This window comes from Dromiciops gliroides, chromosome 3 (assembly GCF_019393635.1).
Source record: "Dromiciops gliroides isolate mDroGli1 chromosome 3, mDroGli1.pri, whole genome shotgun sequence".
Lineage (NCBI taxonomy): Eukaryota > Metazoa > Chordata > Mammalia > Microbiotheria > Microbiotheriidae > Dromiciops > Dromiciops gliroides.
Window position 1 is genome coordinate 260,010,352 of NC_057863.1, and position 23,001 is coordinate 260,033,352.

General features: G+C 40.6%; 1 protein-coding gene across 3 annotated transcripts; it reads right to left on the minus strand.

Annotated features, from left to right (window-relative positions):
• Positions 1-15,515: 15,515 nt before the first annotated feature.
• Positions 15,516-22,170, minus strand: CRYAA (crystallin alpha A). Of its 3 annotated transcripts, none has more exons than XM_043998029.1 (4): positions 21,982-22,170; positions 21,455-21,523; positions 20,283-20,405; positions 15,516-15,725 (listed from the first exon to the last, which is right to left on the minus strand). In XM_043998029.1, exons 1-4 carry the CDS (start codon positions 22,168-22,170, stop codon positions 15,516-15,518), a joined length of 591 nt encoding a protein of 196 aa, XP_043853964.1. The 3 variants fall into 3 exon arrangements, with proteins under 3 accessions (XP_043853964.1, XP_043853963.1, XP_043853965.1); XM_043998028.1 differs by having other exon boundaries at positions 21,437-21,523; XM_043998030.1 differs by lacking the exon at positions 21,455-21,523.
• Between the last annotated feature and the right edge of the window lie 831 nt (positions 22,171-23,001).

Genomic DNA, 23,001 nt, shown 5'->3' on the forward strand with positions numbered 1-23,001 from the left:
TTTTTATCTCTGGTCAGACCACAAAGTTCAAACAGTAAGTTCTTTGAGATCTGGCCTCGAAGTTCAAGTGTTGATACTGACAAAGAGAATACATGACTAATGAGACTAGGAAAGAAACTACTGATATCAGAATCAGAAGCAATGCAAATAGCCTTTACATATTAACTTTTGTCTATGGAACTTCCTGTGTGGGGAAAGACAACACACTGGGGAGTTGGAAAAGAGCAATTCGGGTTTAGTAGGTTTTGTGTTCTTTAGAGTCACAACAGACTGAAGGCCCTCCTGTGGATGGGACCAAGAATCTGGAAGCTTTCTTTGAAATGTTCTCTGACACAGCTTCCAGAACTGATGTCTTCCTTTGGGTTCCAACGAACTGATTTGAGACCGAAGTACACTTGCTTACTGAGTGCTTCAGTCTAATGGAGCAAGGACCCTGTTCAACCTGAGCGATGCCTATTTGGATGGTGTGGAAGGAACAGCTTCTGCCTAAAGAAAATCAAGCTATTGATCGACCCATTTCAAGCTACTATATTTTTTTCAGTGTGTCTAAAGAACATGATTTTTATTTTTTTATTGTATAAATACAAATGAAAACTGCATGGGAACAGGCATGGTTTTGGCTAACAAGTTTGGAACTTTGGCTTTGGAGCTTAGAGATGGTTCTTAGCAGGGCTTGACCCACTTCTTTCTTGGATAGGATATCAATCTCTCTTTTAGAAAAAGGCCTGGAGGGGGCAGCTAGGTGGTACAGTGGATAGAGCACCGGCCCTGGAGTCAGGAGGACCTGAGTTCAAATCTGGCTTCAGACACTTGACACTTACTAGCTATGTGACCCTGGGAAAGTCACTTAACCCTCATTGCCCTGAAAAAAAAAATAGAAACAGGCCCGGTTTTTTCTCATTGTTGTTCATCCCATCCATTCCTACTAGCTATTGTCCCACACGTTTCCTTTTTGTGACTAAACTCCTTGACAATGCTATCTAAATTAGGTACCTCAACTTCTCACTCTCACTTTCTTCTTTTTTCTGTCTGGTTTCCAACCTCATTGAATATTCATTTGTCCAGGCTCAAAACCTAGACCTCACTCTTCACTCTCACTTACTCCCTATATCCAGTCAATCAACGGTCAAGTCTTATAAATGACATCTTAGTATCATCTCTCATATATGCCCCTTTATCTCCTCTGACACTGCAGGCACCATAGCACAGGCACTCTTCAACCCATACCCGGATTATTAGAGTAGCCTCCTGCTTGGTCTCCCTGCTTCTAGACTATCCTCACTACAATCCATTCTCCACTCAGCTGTCACATTGATCTTTCTGAATCCTAGGTCTGAGCGTATCACTTCCCTATTCAATAAACCCTAGTAGCTCACTATTACCTTCAGAATAAAAGATAAAATCCCCTGTTGGACATTCAGAGCTCTTCAGAACCTATCCAATCTTCTTATACCTTGCTCCCCTTCATATCTCAGATACCGTAACGCCGGCCTCCTTAAGACCAGCAAAGTCACCTTGAGCTCTTGTTCCTTGAAGAAGACACTCCATTTCCCAACTCCAAACATTTTCACTATTTCTCATGCCCAGAGTGTTCTCCCTCCTCATCTTTACCTTCTAGGTTCCCTTGTTCCTTTCAAGTCTCATTTAAAGTTTGATCTTCTGTAAGAAGCCTTTCTTAATATTAGTGCCTTTCTTTTCTTGTCTTTTTTATTAGTACCTTTCTTTTGAGACTACTCCCCTCCATGCCTGCCAACTTATCATATGTAGATTCTAGATATAATATATGATAGGTATCATGTATATTATAAATATGATAGATATGTTATATACATCATATATATGATAAATATGACTTAAATATATGTATATATTTATCATTTATATTGTTTGCACATAGTTGTTTATATATTGTCTTCCACTTTAGACTATGAGTCTCTGGAGAGTAGTGACTATTTCTTTTTCCTCCTTTATACCCTACCCACCCACCCACCCAGCACAGTGCCTGGCACATAATAAGTGCTTAATAAAATGCTAGTTGACTGACTAAGTATACAACAGCAGTGCTCAGTGAGAGAACTAAAGAACAAGGGGAACCACGGAAGGGTACTAACAGGATCTGGGGCTCCATCAACTCTGAAGGAAAGTGAAATGGCTTCCATTTGGGTCTAGTTCTATCCTCATAGAAGTGACTTGGGATAGGGACTGAGGCTAGTGAAAAATGAATTCCCCAGCATGGGGTAGACACCCCCTAACTCACCGACAGGTTTGAGGTCAGTCAGTAACCCTCAACCTGGTTTAGCCCATCTGAGAAGATGGTTTACCGGCATGTGGCCACTGCACATGCTACAGCTTCTTGGAGCCACAGGTAGACACCAAAGGTGGTTGAACAGCCCTGACAAGAGCTCAGTAAGGCCTCACGCCAGAAGTGCCAGTCCTCCCTGAACATCCTATACACCCCAAAGGTTAGTATAGAGTTGAACTGATTCATCAGGGGGTCAGGCAAGGGAAAGGAGGAAAGGTTAGCCAGTGAAGGGGTGATGGCTGGGAAAGAACTAAGGGCTAAAGGAATTAAACATTACCATGGGGATGAAAAACAGAAGGGGTCACAAACACAGGTATGGTGGAGCCTGCTTGAATTAGCTCATGAGATCCAATTATTCAATTTTCAATGTGAGCATTTCAATATGGTGATAAAGAAATCAACAAATGCTACAAATCAGGCTTTGATTTGTAGTTTTGTTGGTGTCTGAACTTAAAGCGATGGAGAATTTGGGGGGGGTCAATGAGGGTTAAATGACTTGCCCAGGGTCACACAGCTAGTAAGTCTCAAGTGTCTGAGGCCAGATTTGAACCCAGGTCCTCCTGAATCCAGGGCCAATGCTTTATCCACTGTGCCACCTAGCTGCCCCAATGGAGAAATTTTAATTTTTAAATTAAATTAATTTTTTTTTTTGGCGGGGCAATGGGGGTTAAGTGACTTGCCCAGGGTCACACAGCTAGTAAGTGTTAAGTGTCTGAGGCTGGATTTGAACTCAGGTCCTCCTGAATCCAGGGCCGGTGCTTTATCCACTGTGCCACCTAGCTGCCCCTTTTAAAATTTTTTTTTTTGAGAAATTTTAATGTAGATTAAACTTTAAAGTGTGTAGTGTGTACATCTTGGGGGGCAGGGAAAAACTGGTTATTAAATATTTATCATCACAATCTGGTTGTAAGGCATAGGGACAAAACAAATGAAGAAGAAAATGCTTCCTTCAGACTATATAGCTGTTGTGGTTATAGTTTCCTTAGCTTCAAGACAAGGTTTATTACAGAACAATATCAAACTTTTTAGTGCTAGACATGATTGATAACTTAACTAATGTGCCCAGTGAGTAATAAAACAAATAAACAAAATTATGGGGGAAAACTGATAAAAATGATAGCCACATTTGGCCTATGGCTAGAAAATAGCCCCATCTTCTAAACTTCATTGAGTGTAAACCATCTTCTGCCTGGAGGTGAGCTGTCTGTACTTGGGAAGGGAGGCAGCGAATTTCAGTCCCTAACCCCTCAAGGGAATGGTTTTCCCTTCAAACTCAACCACACCAAGAATGGCTGCTGGTGTTAAAAAGTGGAAGTCCATTCATCCACAGAGCTCTTCTCAGGCTACTCTCTCACCAGCTCATTTCTCAGAAGAGCTAGCCCCCAAATTCATATGCCAGGTTTTAGCAGGTTAATATTCCTCTCCTACTTTATCCTAATAGCTCTAGCCCCCAGATCAGTTCCCACTGATCAAACCTTTCATGTCCTCAGAATAAGGAACATTCTCCCTTATCCTCTTTCTACTTATAAGCCTTAAATAACTTTAATACAGCTTAGCATTTCTGCTGGGTGATGGAGTTTTGTACTCTCTAAATTGAAAACAACAGATAAAAAACAGGCAGGTTTGCACGGCTGGATAACCTGAGAGGCAAAAGTGGCTTTTCCAGGAATCCAAGAGGTTTCTGGTGCTCTTATCCCCCCAGAGCTACAGCTTCTTGGCATGGATTTACTTTTCCTGTGTCCTAGTCTAGATGTTCTGATTGGCTGTCATTGACTTTCTTTTCTGTTTTTCAAGGAGAGAGAATTTTTTCCTTTCCTTCTTACAACCAATCTCTTCCACTTCTCCAAGCTTTCCTAGCAAGTCTTTACATCAGGAATAAGCCAGATTGGGGGCAGGGGAAAGCAGTTAAGAAAGGAGGAAATTTCAGGGGGAAAAAACACCCAGCACTCCTTTAATGAAAGTTCATAGTACAAACAACAATAGTAAAGTGCATAGTAAAAACAACCCAGGAGAGGAGGCAAAGGTCCCCTTAGCTGCCCCCTTTTCTTTTGGCTACATCCAGGGACTGAGAAGAAAGCAAAGGATGTGGCAGCAGGAGGCAAGGAAGCCCTGCCCTGGCCCCTAGAGACTACCTGCTTTCTCTGGGCACTGGTTACAGATCCAAATGCAGCTTGTGCCTTTCTGTCAGGACTAAGGGCTGCCTCCTCAGTCTTCCTCAGAGGATGTCTTGCCACATATTTGTACTTCTTCTGATTGTCAGCACTCAGATTGTTGAGATTTGGTATCAGTAAATGTCTCCAAAACCACACAGGGCTCTTTGTCTTTGCTTCTGCTGCCATTGTAACTTGGTGACTAGTGGGAAGGAAGGGAGTCAGATAAGTAGTTACTTAAGGGATGTCAATCACAAGCTCATTATCTCCTCATCTCTACTACCTGCCTCCCTGAACATCTGGTGAAAGTGGTCAGGATGGTATGTGGGGTCAGCCTCGAGGGCCCCAGAAAGGCCAAGGTTACCCCTACCTCAACACCACCAGCTCCCCAGCCTGGGAAAATATTGAATCCCCCACTGGACGCTCAAGTGTCTGAGGCAGACAGGCAGGCAGGACCATTTCTCCTGATCCGATCTCAGGGAACTAGGCTCTAGTTGCTGCTTCAGGCCAAGGCAGTCAGAGGGGAAAAGAGAATATGGGTTGAGGGAGGCACCTAGAAGCTTATCGGGGAGACCTTGAAAAGGAGGAAGTGAAAGGTCGGAAGAGAAAGGAAAGAACACCTCTTGAAAGGGTCTTCTTTTACTTTGGGGGCCTGGTATCTCAGTGAGTTTGGCCATTATTGCCCTCAGCCTCACTGTTCTCTAAGGATTCTGTGGAATCTGAATCAGAAGAGTCTTCTTCCACATTCTCATAATGAAGAAGCCAATCCTGAAGGAAACTCTTATATGGGACACTTTCATCAGCTTCCTTTTGGGCCTTCCCCAATGCTTCCTAAAAAGGTTCATTCTCTTAGTTTAGAAATTATATCTCCCATTTCACATCCATCCATCCATCCATATGTACATACATATGTATATAATTAATTTTTTTACCTTTTTTCAGTCCTCAATGCCTATTCATTCATTCATGGCAGATGAAGGAAAGCATACACACTTGGCACATATAGTTCAGTCCTAGTTTGGCTTAGTGACTGGGCCCTTTGGGAGGGAGTCCTCCCTTCCCTGGGCTCAGAGAGAACCATTACCTCCCCCCACCCTACAGCTATCCTTCCGGAGAGTTATTTAGTCATTTCCCAGGAACGTCTAACCTCATTTGGGGTTTTCTTGGCAAAGATACTGGAATGGTTTGCTATTTCTCTTTTCCAGCTCCAGCTCCATTCCTCACAAGGAAACCAATGCAAATGGAGTTGTGACTTGCCCAGGGTCACACAGCTAGTAAGTGTCTGAAGCCAGATTTGAACTCGGGAAGATGAGTCTTTCTGACTCCAGGCCCAACACTACCAGAACTACCTAGCTGCCCCATTCTTCTGGACACTGTTGCCTTCATCTCAGAATGCTGCCTCCTTCCCTGTCCAGCTCCTTGGTGTTTCTTCTTCCTCTTGTTTTCTCTACTGACAATCCTTTTTCAAAAGGAGGAGCAGGCTGAGCCTGGAGATCAGTCATTCCTTTCTCAAAGCCTTACTTCTCCAAAGGCAGGAGACATTCACTTCACATTTTCTTTTATACACATAGGAGTCTAGCTCATCCAAATGCTTACCTAGGCCACTGAGGCAGAAATGTCACTGATTTCTCTGACTTTAAATCTGCCTGGTATTAATTCTTCATCCACTTTGAGTCCCGTTCTTAGAACCAAATGACCTAAACTAATTCAAAGCATGAATTCCTCCTCCTACATAAATGTGGTGAGAAGATAGATAGTTGAAAGAGAACAATAGAGCTTCTGGGGAACTATATTTTGGGAACTAAAAAAGTGAGGCATTTATTTTCCCAGGAGATATGAAAAACACCTCTTTCTTCTTGACTTCCATTTGGGGTACACATGCATGTTGGCTGCAATTTAAAGAGTAGGTTGATGATTCAAAATGTCATACCATCCTGGAAGCAAGTTAGTCATCCAGCTGCCCTGCCTCTTCCTCTGCCGTCAGGGGAATAAGGGTTACAAGGAGAGGAGTCTGGGAACTCTTTGATTTACATCAATTTGAAGCAGAGCCCAGCAGGAGACTGCTTTTAACACTAGGTGTCTGGCAAAAATGTGATGTCATAACGAGATCGGAATTCTCTTGGGACGACAGCATGTCTGAGCTGAATGAGAGAGCTGAAAGCCAGTCAGCTCAGAGTCAGATGTGAAGCGTGCTGGGTTGAATTGCAGTCACTGTAGTGAGCCGGGCAACTCGTGCTCAGAAGTGTCTAAAAGCAGGTTTCCGGGGGCCAGGTCACAGAGACAAGAGTATAGAAGCAGCAATTATATTTACCAGGCACACACTGTGCTCTGAATAGATGAGCTTGCAACAATGTGACTAACTTAATTGGGAGAGCTTGGCAAGTGCATTAAAGACTATTTGAAAAAAATAATTTCAGTGGGATAAAAGGAATCTTTAAAGAACCATGATGAAAAACAGAAATGCTAGAAAAGAGAAATTCACGCAATAATGTCTTTTTAGTGGTGATGTTTCTTACCTTTTTTTTTCCAGGGCAATTGGGGTTAAGTGACTCGCCAGGGAGTGGGCTAGTAAGTGTTAAATGTCTGAGGCCGGATTTGAACTCAGGTACTCCTGAATCCAGGGCCGGTGCTTTATCCATTGTGCCACCTAGCTGCCCCGGTGGTGACGTTTCAATAGCCACAAATATAAATTGAGTTATATCTCTACACGAGCAACTAGGTGGCAATGTGGATAGAGCACTGGGTTTGGAATCAGGAGTACTCATCTGCATGAATTCAATTGTGGTCTCAGACACTTACTCCTGGGTGATCCGTGGCAGGTCACTTAACCTTGTTTGTCTCCGTTCCTCATGTGTAAAAAATGAGCTGGAGAAGGAAATGGCAAACCACTGCAGTATCTTTGCCAAGAAAACCCCAAAATGGGGCCACAAAGAATCTGACACGACTGCACAACGGCAGTTGCCTCCATCCAATGACAGGCCCTATTATCTTCTCAAGTTAATTAAGGAACTTCTTCGCAGATAAATATCTTCTTTGCAGAAGTAGGAGACTTAAGCGTGGGAAAGAGCATATGACGTCTGCATTTTTCAATGTGCTTGCTACTTTTGTTGAATTATTTTCCCCTCTTTCAAGTTCTTTGTTACAAAGGATGACTCTCTGGGAGAGTGAGGGGAAAGGGATACGCTGAGAAATGTAGGTGGAACAAAAACAATATAGCAATTACATTTTTTTAAAAGAAAAAGAAGTATGGGCATAGTTCGACTCTAGATTTTAGGAAGACAGACTTGAAAACATTCAGAGAAAAGACAGCTGCTACTACCCGAGGCAGAAGCAGCGGGAGGATGCTAGCTCTGACAGCCTTTGCATGAAAGTGTCTGGAACTGAGCTCCATTTCCGTCATCATCATGAAGTGTAACAGTGAGACGTTCAGCAGGGAGGAAACAGAGCAGAACTTTGAAGCGAGCTACAAGAGCGGCGTCTTGCTGCCCTTTTATTTGTCACAGAAAGGCAGCAAATCTTGGGGTTTTGCGTAGGAAAAACATGATCGCCTTGTGGGTTTCCATGGAGATCTTTGCCTTGAATGGTTTAGTGCGTGTTTTCCCCAGGATGTCAACCTCTCGGAAGGTGGCCATAAAACTAAAGTGGTTTTTAGCTCCCTCCTCTCCCTGACAACCGATTTGTGCCACACACACCCCCCCCCCCCCCGCTTGGTGGGCCCCCATTAGCACAAGTCAGCTTTCAGTTTTCCACAATCTGTGATGATAAAGCCCTCCTGAGGTCGTTAAGGGCTGCACTTCTGATAGAGCATTGGGTTTTTTTTTTGTTGTTATACCAACATTGGTTAGGGTTTGAGACCCTAAAATGGAATAATAAGTATAGAATGATCCCCAAAGGTTCTAGATGGGAATATAGTTTAAGAGGTATGAGAAGTTCTAAATAAATGAGGAGGTGATCTGCTTACTGTGAAAAAAAAAATTGACTCTGGAGTGAAAGGACTTGAATTCAAATCCTACTTCTGACATTTACCCTCTCTGGATCTCGGTTTCTTCATCTACATAATGAGGGGATTGGTCTAGATGACCTCTTCAGATCTTTTCCATATCTAGATCTACAATCCCATGAAAGTAGCTGATGGATCTCAGAAATACATGCCTGTGAACAGTTTCCCCCAGTCTTTATTTGAAAGACAAAAAGGTTCTCTGCATATCCATGAGGGATAGACCCGAAAAGAGCAGGGTCTCCTCTCCCCTTTCATGAAGAGCAAACAGCTGTCAGCTGTTTGATTAAAAAAAAAAAGTCATTAGCCCTCCTCCCATAAGATGAAACAACTGTGGAAGGGGAGTTTCCCACCCAACAGATGGAGTTATGTGAATTGACCTGGAGCAATGACAGTGCTTACTAAAATTGACAGAAACTGAGTAGCTGAGCACATATGAAGAGCTGGAGGCAGCACAGGCTGCCATGGAGGAAAAGGACAGAGCATGGGCATGAGCTCTGTTAAATGTCCTCCAGAGGAAGGAAGCACTCAGTTTAAAAGAATGCAGAGCAGAACCCAGCAGGAGGCCTGGCAGACCCAGAGACTCCACAGCTAGCTGCTGGCTTCAAGGGCAATCTACTGTCCACTAAGTACTGTTTACATTTCAGGAACTACAAACTCCTGAGAAAAGGAGGTGGACTGTTTATCCCAAAGGAAAACCAGGTGATTTAGAAGAACAGAATATCTCTGAGCCCTTCAAGTCCTCTATAGCTAATGCTGAACTGAATTTAGTCTGTGGGCTGCTGAAGTTCATTGAAAAAGGGGAGAACTACTTTATTGACTTTTTCCTTTGTCATTTCTGAATGGTAACGAATCTCTTCCTCCTTAAATATTTTTGTTATTCTTATTGCTATTGGAAAGAACAGGGAGCAAGGAACAGGGAAATCGGACTCCAGGTAGAAAAGAGACAAATTGGTATGTTCTCTAGTGTTACCCTGGGTGGGTGCTGGAGTCATGTAGCTGATTAGCACAGAGGAATCCCAAAATATGAACTCTGTGTGAGCTGAGTAGAGATACTGGATCACAGGTTACATTGCAGATAAAATCCTGCTCATCAGTTGCTTCCATAGGAGTTTCTGGCTGAAGTGAATGGATGGTATAGAGCTGTTGTCATAATAAGCCAGAGTATGGAAAAGGAAGGGGCCACAGAACTCTGAGAACTGCAGGAAAGTAAACACACACTAGAGGAGTAAGAGAATCCTAATGTAAAGGCTGAAGACAGGGGGCAAATAAAGATAAAGGCTGAGGAGAGGGGGCAAATAAAAATGCTGAGTCAACAATGAAATCTATGATCATCCAAGCTAGGACCTCATTATGGCAGGTCTAGAATAGATTATGCCAATCTAGGAGGGGTTGAAATTCTGATTTATTAGTCACAAATAATGCCAAAAAGAGAGATAAGGAAGTAGCATGTAAAGAGAGCTATCTAGTTTCTGGAAAGATCACAAGAGATTGTGTCCAAGAGATTGTGTTCTACTTCATCACCTCAAAATGGCAAGAAATGAAACAAATTTATTAGAACAAATCCCCCTCCCAGAAAAGGAGAAGGGTAAGAAGTAAAAAGGAAAATCTCATTAAATAGCCTACAGAGGGGCAGCTAGGTGGCGCAGTGGATAAAGCACTGGCCTTGGATTCAGGAGGACTTGAGTTCAAATCTGGCCTCAGACACTTGACACTTACTAGCTGTGTGACCCTGGCAAGTCACTTAACCCTCATTGTCCTGAAAAAAAAAAAAGCCTACAGAGACTGGAAAAATGGGGGGAAAAACACAATCAAAAAGAAGCTTTAAAATTTTGAAAAAAATTCTATGGGATTAAAAAAAAGGGAAAACTGAAAAGAAAGGGATATTATTGCAACAGACACCCAGAATCCTCCTCTCTCCACTGGTAGCCTCCTCCCCAAGTCATCCCCTCTATCTCATTTTTAGACTCACCTCTAATACATTTCTTCTTCTTCTTCTTCTTCTTCTTCTTCTTCTTCTTCTTCTTCTTCTTCTTCTTCTTCTTCTTCTTCTTCTTCTTCTTCTTCTTCTTCTTCTTCTTCTTCTCTCCTTCCCTACCAACAAACATGCTTGAATCCTAAGCCATTACTTGGCCCTGACATTGACTTCTCTATGGTCCCATATTGCTCCTTCCCTTTTCAGCCAAAATCATCCAAATAGCTCTCTACATTTATTGCCCCCACTTTCTTATGGTGTCTCATTTTTCAATCTGTTCCAATATGACTTCGGACCTCATCATTCCACTTAAACTGCTCTCTTCGTGGTTACTATTGATCTTTCTTTATTAAAAACAAATTTTATTGATGGCTTTTGTTTTTCATATCATCATAGTTTTCCCCAATATTTCTTCCCTGTCTCCTCCCATAGAGCCATTTCACAAATAATACTTTTCTTGGGGCAGCTAGGTGGCACAGTGGATAGAGCACCGGCCTTGAAGTCAGGAGGACCTGAGTTCAAATCTGGCCTCAGACACTTAACACTTACTAGCTGTGTGACCCTGGGCAAGTCACTTAACCCCTTTTTTTTGGGTGAGGCAACTCTATTTCAAATAACTATAGACAATATAAAATACTTGTGAGTCTACCTAGGAAGACAAACCCCCAAACTATATAAATACAGTTACAAAACACTTTTCACACAAACAAAATTTGATCTAAACAAATGGATAAATATCATGGGTAGGTTAATATAATAAAAATGACAAATCTATCTAAATTAATTTACTTATTCAGTACCATATCAATCAAACTACAAAAAAAACTTATTTTATACAGCTAGGAAAAAACCAACAAAATTAATTTGGAAGAATAAAAGGTCAAGAGTGAGCTCCCAAGATAGTATGGCAGAAATTAGGCATAGACCAACATCTTATACCTTATACTAAAATAAGGTCAAAATGGATACATGATTTAGACATAAGAGGTGATACCATAGGTAAATTAGGAGAGAAAGGAATAGTCTACCTATCAGATCTTTGGAAAGGAAAACAGTTTATGACCAAACAAGAGATAGAGTATATTATAAAATGCAAAATGGATGATTTTGATTACATTAAATTAAAAAACTTTTGTACAAACAGAAGCAATGCATCCAAAATTAGAAGGGAGGCAGAAAGCTGGGAAACAATTTTTATGGCCAGTACTTCTGACAAAGACCTCATCTCTAAAATATATAGGGAATTTTTTTTCTTTTTCTTTTTTTTTTCTTTTACATATAAGGTATTTTATTTTTTCCGTTACATGTAAAGATAGTTCTCAACTTTTGTTTATACAAGCTTTACAATTTCAGATTTTTCTCCCTCCCTCCCCTCCCTCCCCCCTTCCCTAGACAGCAGGTAATCTGATATAGGTTATATCTATATACATATACATATATATATCTATACATACACATATATATCCATAATAACATTAATCCTATTTCTGCATTAATCCTGTTATAAGAGAAAAAATCAGGGCAGTAATGCAAAACTTCAAAATAGAAAAAAACCCAAAACAACAGCACCCAAAACAAAAGAAATAGTATGGTTCAATCAGCATCTATACTCCACACTTCTTTTTTTTTTTCTTGGATTTGGAGATCCTCTTCTATTATGAGTTCCCTGGAACTCTTCTGTACCATTGCATTGGTGAGAAGAATATAGTCCATCACAGTAGGTCAACACTCAATGTTGATGATACTGTGTACAATGTTCTTCTGGTTCTGCTCATCTCACTCATCATCAGCTCACGTAAGACCCTCCAGGTTTCTCTGAACTCCTCCTGCTCATCATTGAAAAGAAATTTTTAAAATAGCATGCTTCAGTCTGTGTTCAATCAACATCAATTCTTTCTTTGGAAATGGATAGTATGTTTCATCATTAGTCCTTTGGGATTGTCTTGGATCATTGTATTGTTGAGAATAGTTAAGTCATTCATTGAAGTTCTTCATTGAACAATATTGCTGTCACTATGCACAATGTTCTGGTTCTGTTCACTTCACTATACATAAGTTTATATAAATCTTTCCAGGTCTTTCTGAAATTATCCTGCTTGTCATTTCTTATAGCACAATAATAGCAATATATTTCTAATGATGAACCGCGAGCAAAAAAGAAGCAAAAAGGAAGTAATCCAAGAAATATTTTTAAATGGAAGTGGACCAATTATATAACAGCAAGGAAAGATAAGAGATGAATAGTTTAAGTGTGACATTGAGGTAGCACATTGTCATAGATAAAAGGTTGACCCTAGAGTCATGAAGATCTGGATTTAAATCCACCCGTTTATAGTTGTGTGGACACAGGCAAGTCACTTAATATCTTGCTCTGAGTTTCAATTTCTTGATCTATAAAATGGGGATAATAACTAATACCTACCTCATCAGATGGTTGTGCGGCTCAAAGAAGATAAGATTCTTAAAGCAACTTGCAAACCTTAAAACACTATAAATGTCAGCAATTATGCTTATTAATAAGACCTAGAGGAAGCCTTCAAGTCACTGGATAGATTCCCCCATGGAAGGCATCTGAGAAAACATGAATGAAGACTTTACCAGTTGCGTTTTTCACCAATGAAGAGAATACTCACATGGATAAAAATCATAAACTTATCAAAATATTAAGGCATTTGTGGAATCAATATTGAACTTTGGGGAGCTATATCTGGAAACCACTTGTAAAATTGATTGGAAGGGGGCAAAAAGACGTTGTAGTCATGAATGTCTGTTATAAGGCCTGGAAGTAGGGTGGTAGTAATGGAGATGGGGAGAAAGAAGTATATGTGAATCATAATGTGAATGAAGAATCAACAGAACTTGGCAACTAATTGAATGTGTAAGAATAAGTGAACATCAAAGATGACTCCAAGCCAGGATGACTGGGAGAATAGTGGTAGTATCAATATGAACAGAAAAGTTAGAAGGGAGAGCTGGGTTAGGGGAAAATAGGAAGAGCTGGATTCTGAACATTTTGAAATTAAGTTTGTAAGACATCCAGGTAAAGTCATCCAATCCAACCCTTACTTGACACATGAATTCCCTCTACAATACTCTCAACAAATAATCATCTCATCACTTTTTTAAAACTCTCGGTTATGAGAAAGCTAGATGGTAGCTATAACACTGAGCCTGGAGTCAGGAAGACCTGAATTAAAACCTAGTCTCTGACACTTAGCTTTATGACCTTGGGTGAGTCATTTAATCTGTGTCAGTTTCCTCATTTGCAAAATGGGGATAATAATAGCACCTACCTACCAGGGTTGTTGTGAGGAGAAAATGAGGTCATATTTGTAAATCTTAAAGCACTATATAAATGCTAGCTATTATTATCATTATTATGACAATTGTTACTATTGTTATCATCACCATAATCTCCTGAGCCAGTCCATTCCATTTTTGAACATCTCTAATTGTTAAGTTCTTCTGTATATTGAATTTTAATATTTCTCTCATGGTTACTTGGGAAGGGAATAAGTATTTATATAGTATCTATTGTGTGCCAGGCTTTGTGCTAAATGCTTTAAAAATACTATCTTTTTTTTTTTTTTTTTAGTGAAGCAATTGGGATTAAGTGACTTGCCCAGGGTCACACAGCTAGTAAGTGTTAAGTGTCTGAGGCCGGATTTGAACTCAGGTACTCCTGACTCCAGGGCCAGTGCTCTATCCACTGTGCCACCTAGCTGCCCCAAAATATTATCTTTTTTGATCCTCATCAAAACCCTGAGAGACAGGTGCTATTATTATCCCATTTTACAGTGAGGAAACTGAGGCAAACAGAGGTTACATGACTGACCCAGGGTCACACAGCTAGTGTCTGAAGTCAGATTTAAACTCAGGTCTTCCTGACTTCAGGGCCAGCACTCTATCCACTGTATCACCTAGCTGATGATCTACCCTTTGGCTCTCTGTAATGCCAAAGATTCCTCCTTAAAAGTGCCTCCTCTCCTAGCTAAACATGCCTAGTTTCTTTTACTCATCCCCATATATCATAGTTTCGAATTCTTATATCATCCTGGTCTCTTTTCTTTGCAAACACTCCAGATTGTCAAAATTCCATGTCCCAAATTGAATATAATCCTCCACATGTGATCTGATCATTGTAGGGCCCAGAGAACTATCACCTTGGCAAAAAAGGGGAAGCATTCCAAATCTTTCATCCCAAATTTCAACCTTTAATCATATCCATATTTGAGCCTTCTTTCTAACCTGGTTGACATATTCATTTTTTCCATCCCAAGCTGAAAGAAAGAAATCAACACAAAGCCATGGTTTGCTCATGTCACATTTACTTTATTGATGGCCAGTGGTGGTATTCTTACATTGTGGTGAACCTATGTTAGAAATTTTAAGATTTTGAGAAAGATTGTCTGAGACATATAGCCTTGTGAGATCCCAGTAGGGATTTGAAGCCTTCACATGATGATGTAACTCTCACAGAATCTCCAAAGCTGTGAAACACTTACTCCTTGCTGTCATTAAGCATTGCTAACAGAAACTAACATCCTTACTACAGGGATACACCTGTCTAAAAATCCAGCTGTGACCTGCATATATTAGGTTGTATCATATGTGAGGAACCTTTGAATTACCTGGAGGTACTTTATTAAATGTATATTACTCCCCACTCTCTCTAGTTCAATTTATCTTCACAATGATCATCTCGTTGTTGATTCTTCTTCATTTGGTCTATTGGAGGTTAACACCAGGAATGCTCTCAGTCACTTGAAGATGTTATTAAAAACAGCATAGGACAATGGCCATTTCTGCAAACTAGCCAGGTGATGGGATTTGGGTTTTTAACACTTAGGTTTTGGGTCATCACTAACATCACAGCTCTTTAGGTTTTAGGCCTCAAGGCCCAATGTCTCAGACTCTCTCAGACCTTCATCCCATCTAAGAAAATGAAAATAACAACAAAAAAGAGGGAATAGAGCAGAGGAAAAAAAAAACAACCCTGACTTTTCTACATTTTCCCCTGGTATCTATGCAATGGCTTTGTGAGTAAAGACTGCAGATGGTAGCAGCCTATGGGACTCACATTGCCTCAGCCTAGGAAGAGGGAGCCAAGGTGGGCTTCTCCTCACGAGATACAGGGATGGATCGATCACTGTGGCTTGAATCCATGTTAGAGTGGATCTTGGGACCAGAGAAGGTCAGCATGCCATCAGCAGACAGGGAGCAGGAAATGGAGGCCTGGTCCACGTTAGAAGGCAGGCGGTATCGACGATGGAATTCACGGGAAATATAACCGTGGTCATCCTGGCAGAAAACAAAGGTAGGAAAGAATGCTTATTCAAAGGTAGAGAGCTAGCCATTGTCTCCTCTGATTATTGGAATTCTATGCTTAAGAATTATCATTCTACGGGGCAGCTAGGTGGCGCAGTGGATAAAGCACTGGCCCTGGATTCAGGAGTATCTGAGTTCAAATCTGGCCTCAGGCACTTAACACTTACAAGCTGTGTGACCCTGGGCAAGTCACTTAACCCCCATTGCCCCACCCACCCCCCCAAAGAATTATCATTCTATAATGGACTTGGAAATCCTTCTGACTATATGTAATACATATTTTGCATATGTGGACTAGGCATAAACCTAACACAATTCTCTAATGTGCAGGAAATGCACACATCCTAAACAAAAAGCTGTTATATAGAAGTTGGATCTGGGATAAATATGAGGGGCTCACAGGTTACTAAGCCTTTCTGTGTCTATCTATGAAGACAGAGTCATTGAAAGAATTAGGAAACAACTACACTTCATTGAGGACGAGGGCCTCTTCTTGAGTCTCATTGATTGAAATAAGTGGATTAGGTTGGGTTAGGTGATGTAGGAGATAGAACATTGGAGCCAGAGTAAGGAAGAACTGAGTTCAAATCTGACCTTAAGACATTTACTAGTTGCATAACCCATTATACACACTCTTATCCATATAGCCTGAAAGAAGTCTTTGAGGGGCAGCAGTAGAGCCTCTCAAATATGTGGCCCCAGGAATGGTCCTGGACTCTGCATTCCTGCCCCTAGACATGAAAAGTGTAACCACAGCCCCAGAGATGACTGTCGTGGAGAGGAGAGAACCTTGTGGATCAGTAGTGGGAGTTCCTAAACCTTAACCTTTTAAAGGAACCACAAAAAATCTTGAACTCTAACCTTCTGAATAGAAGAGGGGATATTTCCTAGAAATTTTGAAATCTAGAATTCTGAAGAGAAAAGAGAGTTGTTGGACACTGGCAGCCATTTCAGCAGGGAAAAGATTGTGTGCATGGCCCTATGGTTGGAGGATCCTTAAGGGATTGAGCCACAAAATGAGAGAGCAAAAGACTTAGACTTTACTCTCTACTACTACCAAAACTTCTCTGAAAAAAACACGGAGCTGATGGAAAAAGGGTTTCTTCTTTACTAACCCCAAATTTGTTTCCCTTCCTGAGCCAAAGGAACTTCCCTACTACATGCTTAGAGTAGTACCATCAGGTTTGGAGTGCCATACGTATCCCTGGAATGAAAGTGGGACTCACTAAATTGTTAAACAGAAGGAATTGTTGCATGTTTAGCAACCTCACATTCATTTCCTTTCCGAGCAAAATTCAAACAAGAAGTGTCAAACTCATGACCTAAGTGCATGCCAGCCTATACAATTCCTGAGTGTCACCAGAATCAGATTAAAATGTAATTGGGGGGAGGAGGGAGAGAGAAAAATCTGAAATTGGAAAGCTTGAATAAACAAAAGTTGAGAACTATCTTTACATGTAATGGGGAAAAAAATAAAATACTTTATTAAAAAAATGTAATTGGTGGGAGGCAACTAGGTGGCACAGTGGATAGAGCACCAGCTCTGGATTCAGGAGGACCTGAGTTCAAATCCAACCTCAGACACTTAACACTTACTAGCTGTGTGACCCTGGGCAAGTCACTTAACCCCAACTGCCTCACCAAAAAAAAAAATTTGTAATTGGGGGAAAAATCCCCCAAAAATGTAATTGGGAAGTGTTTAACAAAATAAATTAAAATATAGATGATAACTTGTGGTTTTACAAGTCAATTTGCAGCCTAGGGGTATCTATTTCTATTTGAGTTTGATATCACTGATCTAAACAACGGATCATGGTGCTATGTCCCTGGAGACCTTTACAGGTATCAGGGGTAGGGGTAGAAGTTTGGGGAAGATCATAGTCACCAAAAATATGGAGAGAATTTCAATTGTTTATGGAATACTGTGATTCCTTTATATGTTTTCTAAATTTTTGTAGTGGTAAAAGCCTACCCTCTAGATGATGTTTGTTATTATATTAAGGGTTCAGAAGAACCCTTGAAAAAGAACTTTACCCACAACCCTGGAGACTTAGAAACAAGCTATATTCCGATATTTCCCAGATAAATCTTTGAAAGGGAACAAAATTAATCAGAAAGAGAATATTTTAGAAGTCTCCCATTACTGAATGCAGTTCAAGCAAACCTAGAGCTCAGGGTTTAGGGCCATGGATTATATTAGAAGATTTAATTTCTTTCTTTAAAAACTCTGGGGGGCAGCTAGGTGGCACAGTGGATAAAGCACCGGTCCCAGATTCAGAAGGACCAGAGTTCAAATCCAGCCTCAGACACTTAACACTTACTAGCTGTGTGACCCTGGGCAAGGCACTTAACCCCAATTGCCTTACTAAAAAAAAAAAAAAGGAATCCAAAAAAACCTTTGTTGGAGGGGCAGCTAGGTGGCACAGTGGATAAAGCACTGGTCCTGGATTCAGGAGAACCTGAGTTCAAATCCGGTCTCAGACACTTGACACTTACTAGCTGTGTGACCCTGGGCAAGTCACTTAGCCTTCATCGCCCCGCCAAAAACAAAAACTAAAATTCTGTTGGAGATGGAGGTGCTTTCCAGCCACACCTCCACTTCAAAACAAGAAACTTTGTAAAAATGGAATCTTCACAGTACGTTTCCTAGACCTTTTTTATATGGTTGCTCTATGACAAAGATATTGGTCCTTCCAGTTGCATCAATTTAATTCTTGAATTAAAATAATGCTTCACTAAAATATAGTCCCACTGTACTTTAAATCAATTTTATACATATATATGGGGCAGCAAGGTGGCAGAGTGGATAGAGCACACTGGATTTGGAATTAGGAAGATTCATCTTCACGAGTTCAAATCTAGCTTTAAACACTTAGCAGTTGTAAGACCCTCGACAAGTTACTTAACCCTGTTTGCCCCAGTTTCTTCATCTGTATAATGAGCTGGAGATGGAAGTGGAAAACTACTACTCCAGGATCTTTTCCCAGAAAAGTAGGGTCATGGAAAGTCAGGCATGACTGAAATGACTCAACAACATACATGCATACATACATACATACATACATACGTGGATACACACATATATGGTTAAGACAGAGCAATAAAATAACATGGGAACAAAAAGTCCCACCTAAGTGAAAACTATTTGCAAGTCTCTTGGACAGCTTCTAATTTTGTAGATTCAACTATACTATCTTTTCTGTAAGCTGAAGATGTCAATTAAATAAGATGGAGAAATGCCTCATTGGCTAGATGAAATTAAAGTGGTTGTTAATGTCCCAGGAATACAGAGAGGTAGCAGAAATAAGACTTATGGTGGCATGATTGTTCAGGTAGGAAAACTGAAGTTTTTCTTTATATTCCTCATATTTCAGGAAAGACTATAACTTTGAGAAGAACATTAAGATTTCTGCTAACATTCAATTGCATTTCAATTCAACTCAATCAACATTTATATACTGCATGACCTTATTTCAATTTTGCATATTATGTGTGAAAAATTTCCAAACCTAAGGCTACTTTTTGTTTATTTATGCTAGTCATCCCACCATGTGGAAAGTCAGATGTCCTGTGTCTGCTTAATTAGCATACTTGTTTTAGCTTTCCCTGAACCAAAACACAGTTCAGTGTTTGATTGTGATAGACCAACATGTAGCTGAACAATTCCATGGTATTTCTGTTTAAGCTTAAGTTAAGACTGAATCATATAGATGACATGGTAAAATCATATAGGTGACATACTTTGGTACTAGTATTAACAATGACTCTCAATATTTGGTCATAACCTTATATCATGACTTTAAGTCATGTGCCTTAAAGGCAATTCTACTAAATTAAAATATTTCTTAGGCACCTATTTATTAAGCAAGGCAATGGTCTAAGCTCTGGGAATAGAAAGACAAAAAAGAAACTATCCCTATTTAAGGATGTTAGCACAAATCTTAACTCATTTAATGAAATCATTCTCCTGGCTATACCTTCAGTATAGCAGATAGACCATAAGACTTGGAGACCTAAAGACCTGGGTATAGATCCCCTCTCTGATACCCATACTAGTTGTAAGAGCCAGTCATGCCACAATTGTGAATCTCAGGCACCTTTCTAAGACTATAAATCATGAGTAGATTGTTATCTGCCTTCAGGTCCTTTATGTATTGAAGTATTTTTCTGGCAGTCAAATGGGTCGATGGAGCAACTAAGAAATAAAGCTGAATAATTTCTGCAAAGCGCTCTAACCTCCATCGGCAGTGGAAACTTATTTGAAGTCCAATACTGCCACTTGTAGGCTGGTGTCAGACTGCCCTGATAATAATCACTTACATTGCTTTGCTTTATCTTCCAAGAGGTTCTTGAGGATACATTGTTGCCCTCAGAAGAAATTGGTTTAATTTAAATAATTCATTCACTGTCCTATTCTCTCTAACTCAACTCTTCCTCTTTCTCAATCCAGCTAAAGGACTCAAAAAAGATAATAACAAGATGAACCACAAATGGTTTGCTAATGATGGATGATAATGGTTTTTGTCTTACCTGTCTTTCACTGTGCTTCCCATGAATTTCCACAAAATCATCCAAAACCTTCACAGTCAAGTCTTCAGGAGAGAAGTGTTTTACATCCAGGAAGATAACAAACTTGTCTCGGTCAGATCTCACCTGAAATTAAAATGTCACATGCAGATTTACCAACCACCTGGCAGAGCCTGTTGGTGGACAAGGAAACAATTCTCTTCCATGTTCCCTGAGATGGACTGTAGAAAGCTAAAGGAATTAGAATAGATCTGTGGCTCCTTCCATTTTTAAGATAGGGGATGTAGAGTAAGAGACTCTAAAAGCAAAACAAGATGGGTTGAGTTATTTGGTCAATCGGGTCTCCATAAACAAATTCAGTCTTTAAGTTCCAAAAAGAATTTCTGTTTTCTCAATAATAGGTTTTTGATTTTTTGGTTTGCCTAAGTGTTTGGCATAATTGTCTCCACTCTGCAGTTCACTTTGCATATCTAGACAATGCTACCATCCCTATCTTGTCAAGAGTGTTAAATAACTATATCACCGATTCATTTTAACACTCTAGAATCTTTCCGTTTCAAGTGATGGGTGGATCTGATTATTGTCAAGGCATATTTTCACATAAGCCATCTTTCCTTTGAGCATTTGGGTATTACTTAGTAAGCACTTACACTAACAGAATCATTATGGCATAATCAGTTGCACATTTAGAGATTAGAGTCAAGAAGACCTAGCTGCAAATCCTGCTTTTGACACTGCCTACCTGAGTGACCATGGACAAGTCACTCACCCTCTCTGAGCATCATTTTTCTCATTTGTAAAAGGAGCATAATAATCTTTGGAGTACTTACCTCACAGGGTTTTTGTGAGGATCAAATGATATATAACACGTATCAGCACTTGCCAGCTTTCAAATGCTCTATAAACATCAGTTATTATCATATGTCTTTTACTTAACCAGCCCTTTTATCTGTTTCCTAGATTTTTGTACAGTTACTTTGGGTGCGTGTTTAAAGAACAGGCACTGGGAGATTTTGCTAACTCAAGAGGGAAGAGATTCTACCCTTTCTGCAGATTTGCTGGAGAGGAAACCCTAGATCGACTGACTTGCAGGTACAAGGAAGCGCCCACCCCCAGCCTGGCTTTCACAGCCCAGAGCAGACAGTCGGGGAAGCAGCTGAACACAAACAACTTGCCTTGGTAGGGTTGTTCTTGGGGTTTCCAGCATGTGGTTTGTGCATTTCAAACCACACATGGGTCATGAGCTGATGGGAGGAAAAGAGAACGGTCGTGCTCAGTTTGGATTTATCTTCAGCTCCCCCCTTCCCAGGGACATGGAGTAGACTATGGTGCAGTTGTGCTGCTGCATTTTCTCCATTAAGGGTGCAATCATTGCAGCTAGAGTTAAAGAATGGTAAGTGCCAAGCACTAGTCCTGTTTTCGCTTGACCAAGTGGAGACATCCATTAATCTGAGAATTCAGAGGGGATTTGGGAGAGGGGAATAAGGCTGGTCAGTGAACCTTATGCACCTGCTCTGTGCAACATGAATAACAGAGCCTGAGGACATCAGTCTAAATATGGTGTAAGCTGCTGGAGCAGACACATAGTCAAACCATATTTTCCTCCTAGAACAGGTCTCTGGGTCATCATCACCTCTGACTGTCTATAAGAAAACTGACAAAGGAAAAGGCTAGCTATTGGAGGGAATAAAAAAATTCTTACCTCAGAAATGCCTGACTCCAACACAGTTCGGAAGAGTGACTGCCTGTAATAAGGGCTGATGGTGGAGGAGAGGAAAGGCAGGAGGTCATATTCAAAGAGGCCTTCTCCAAAAAACTGGTCAAACAAACGGCTTGGATATAAAGATCCAAGAGCACGTTTGAACCAGGGGTGCTGGATAGTTATGTCCATGTTTCTCCCTGCTGGCAACAAGGTGGAGAATTGAAAAGACAATGTGAGCACTCTAGGGAGAGTGGTGGTGTTCCCTGGGCTGGATAGCACTGAGCTGCAAAACGTTCCCTATATATACCCCTTTGACTGAATGAAGGCATTAAGTGGGATTTTTCTGGAAAGACATGAGCTCATAGTGAAGGCATTCCAGTCAGCAGAAATGCACAGGAAAACCTGAGAGGGACAAGCTGGGCAGAATTCAGGTTGCCCTGAATGGTGGCTGCTTTCTATTTTCTAGGTTTGCTTCTTTCCAGACAGAGAAGGTTTACTACCAATCAGTTTTAGTCATAAGTCATATCCCTGCTTTCTCTTCAGTTGTTTTCAGGAGAGTCACCAGAGAGGATTTACTACTTGAGTATCTTTTCGTGTATCATATTCATGTTGGGGGGGGGTAACATTTTGATTGCATGATCATAAGATCCCATTCATAAATTCTTCATAGAATTATATGATGGAAGGGACTTCAAGAAATTACTTGACCATCTAACCCTACATCTACTGGGGATACCACCATTCTGATAGTCATTCAGGTGTCTAACATTGAAGTCTTCCTTGACTTTTTCTTCTCTTTCAGATCATTGCCTCTATACCCACTTAATTGCCAAGCCTTATCAATTGGATCTTCACAAAATCTCTCACATCCATTCCCTTTCCCTCAAGGCCACTAATATAAGGGTCAGTACATTATCAGCTCTCTCTGAGAGAATATTAGCGTTCTAATTGGTCTCTCTGCCTTCAGTTTCTACCTTCTCCAATCCCTTCTTCACTGAGCTGCCAGAGTAATCTTAAGTC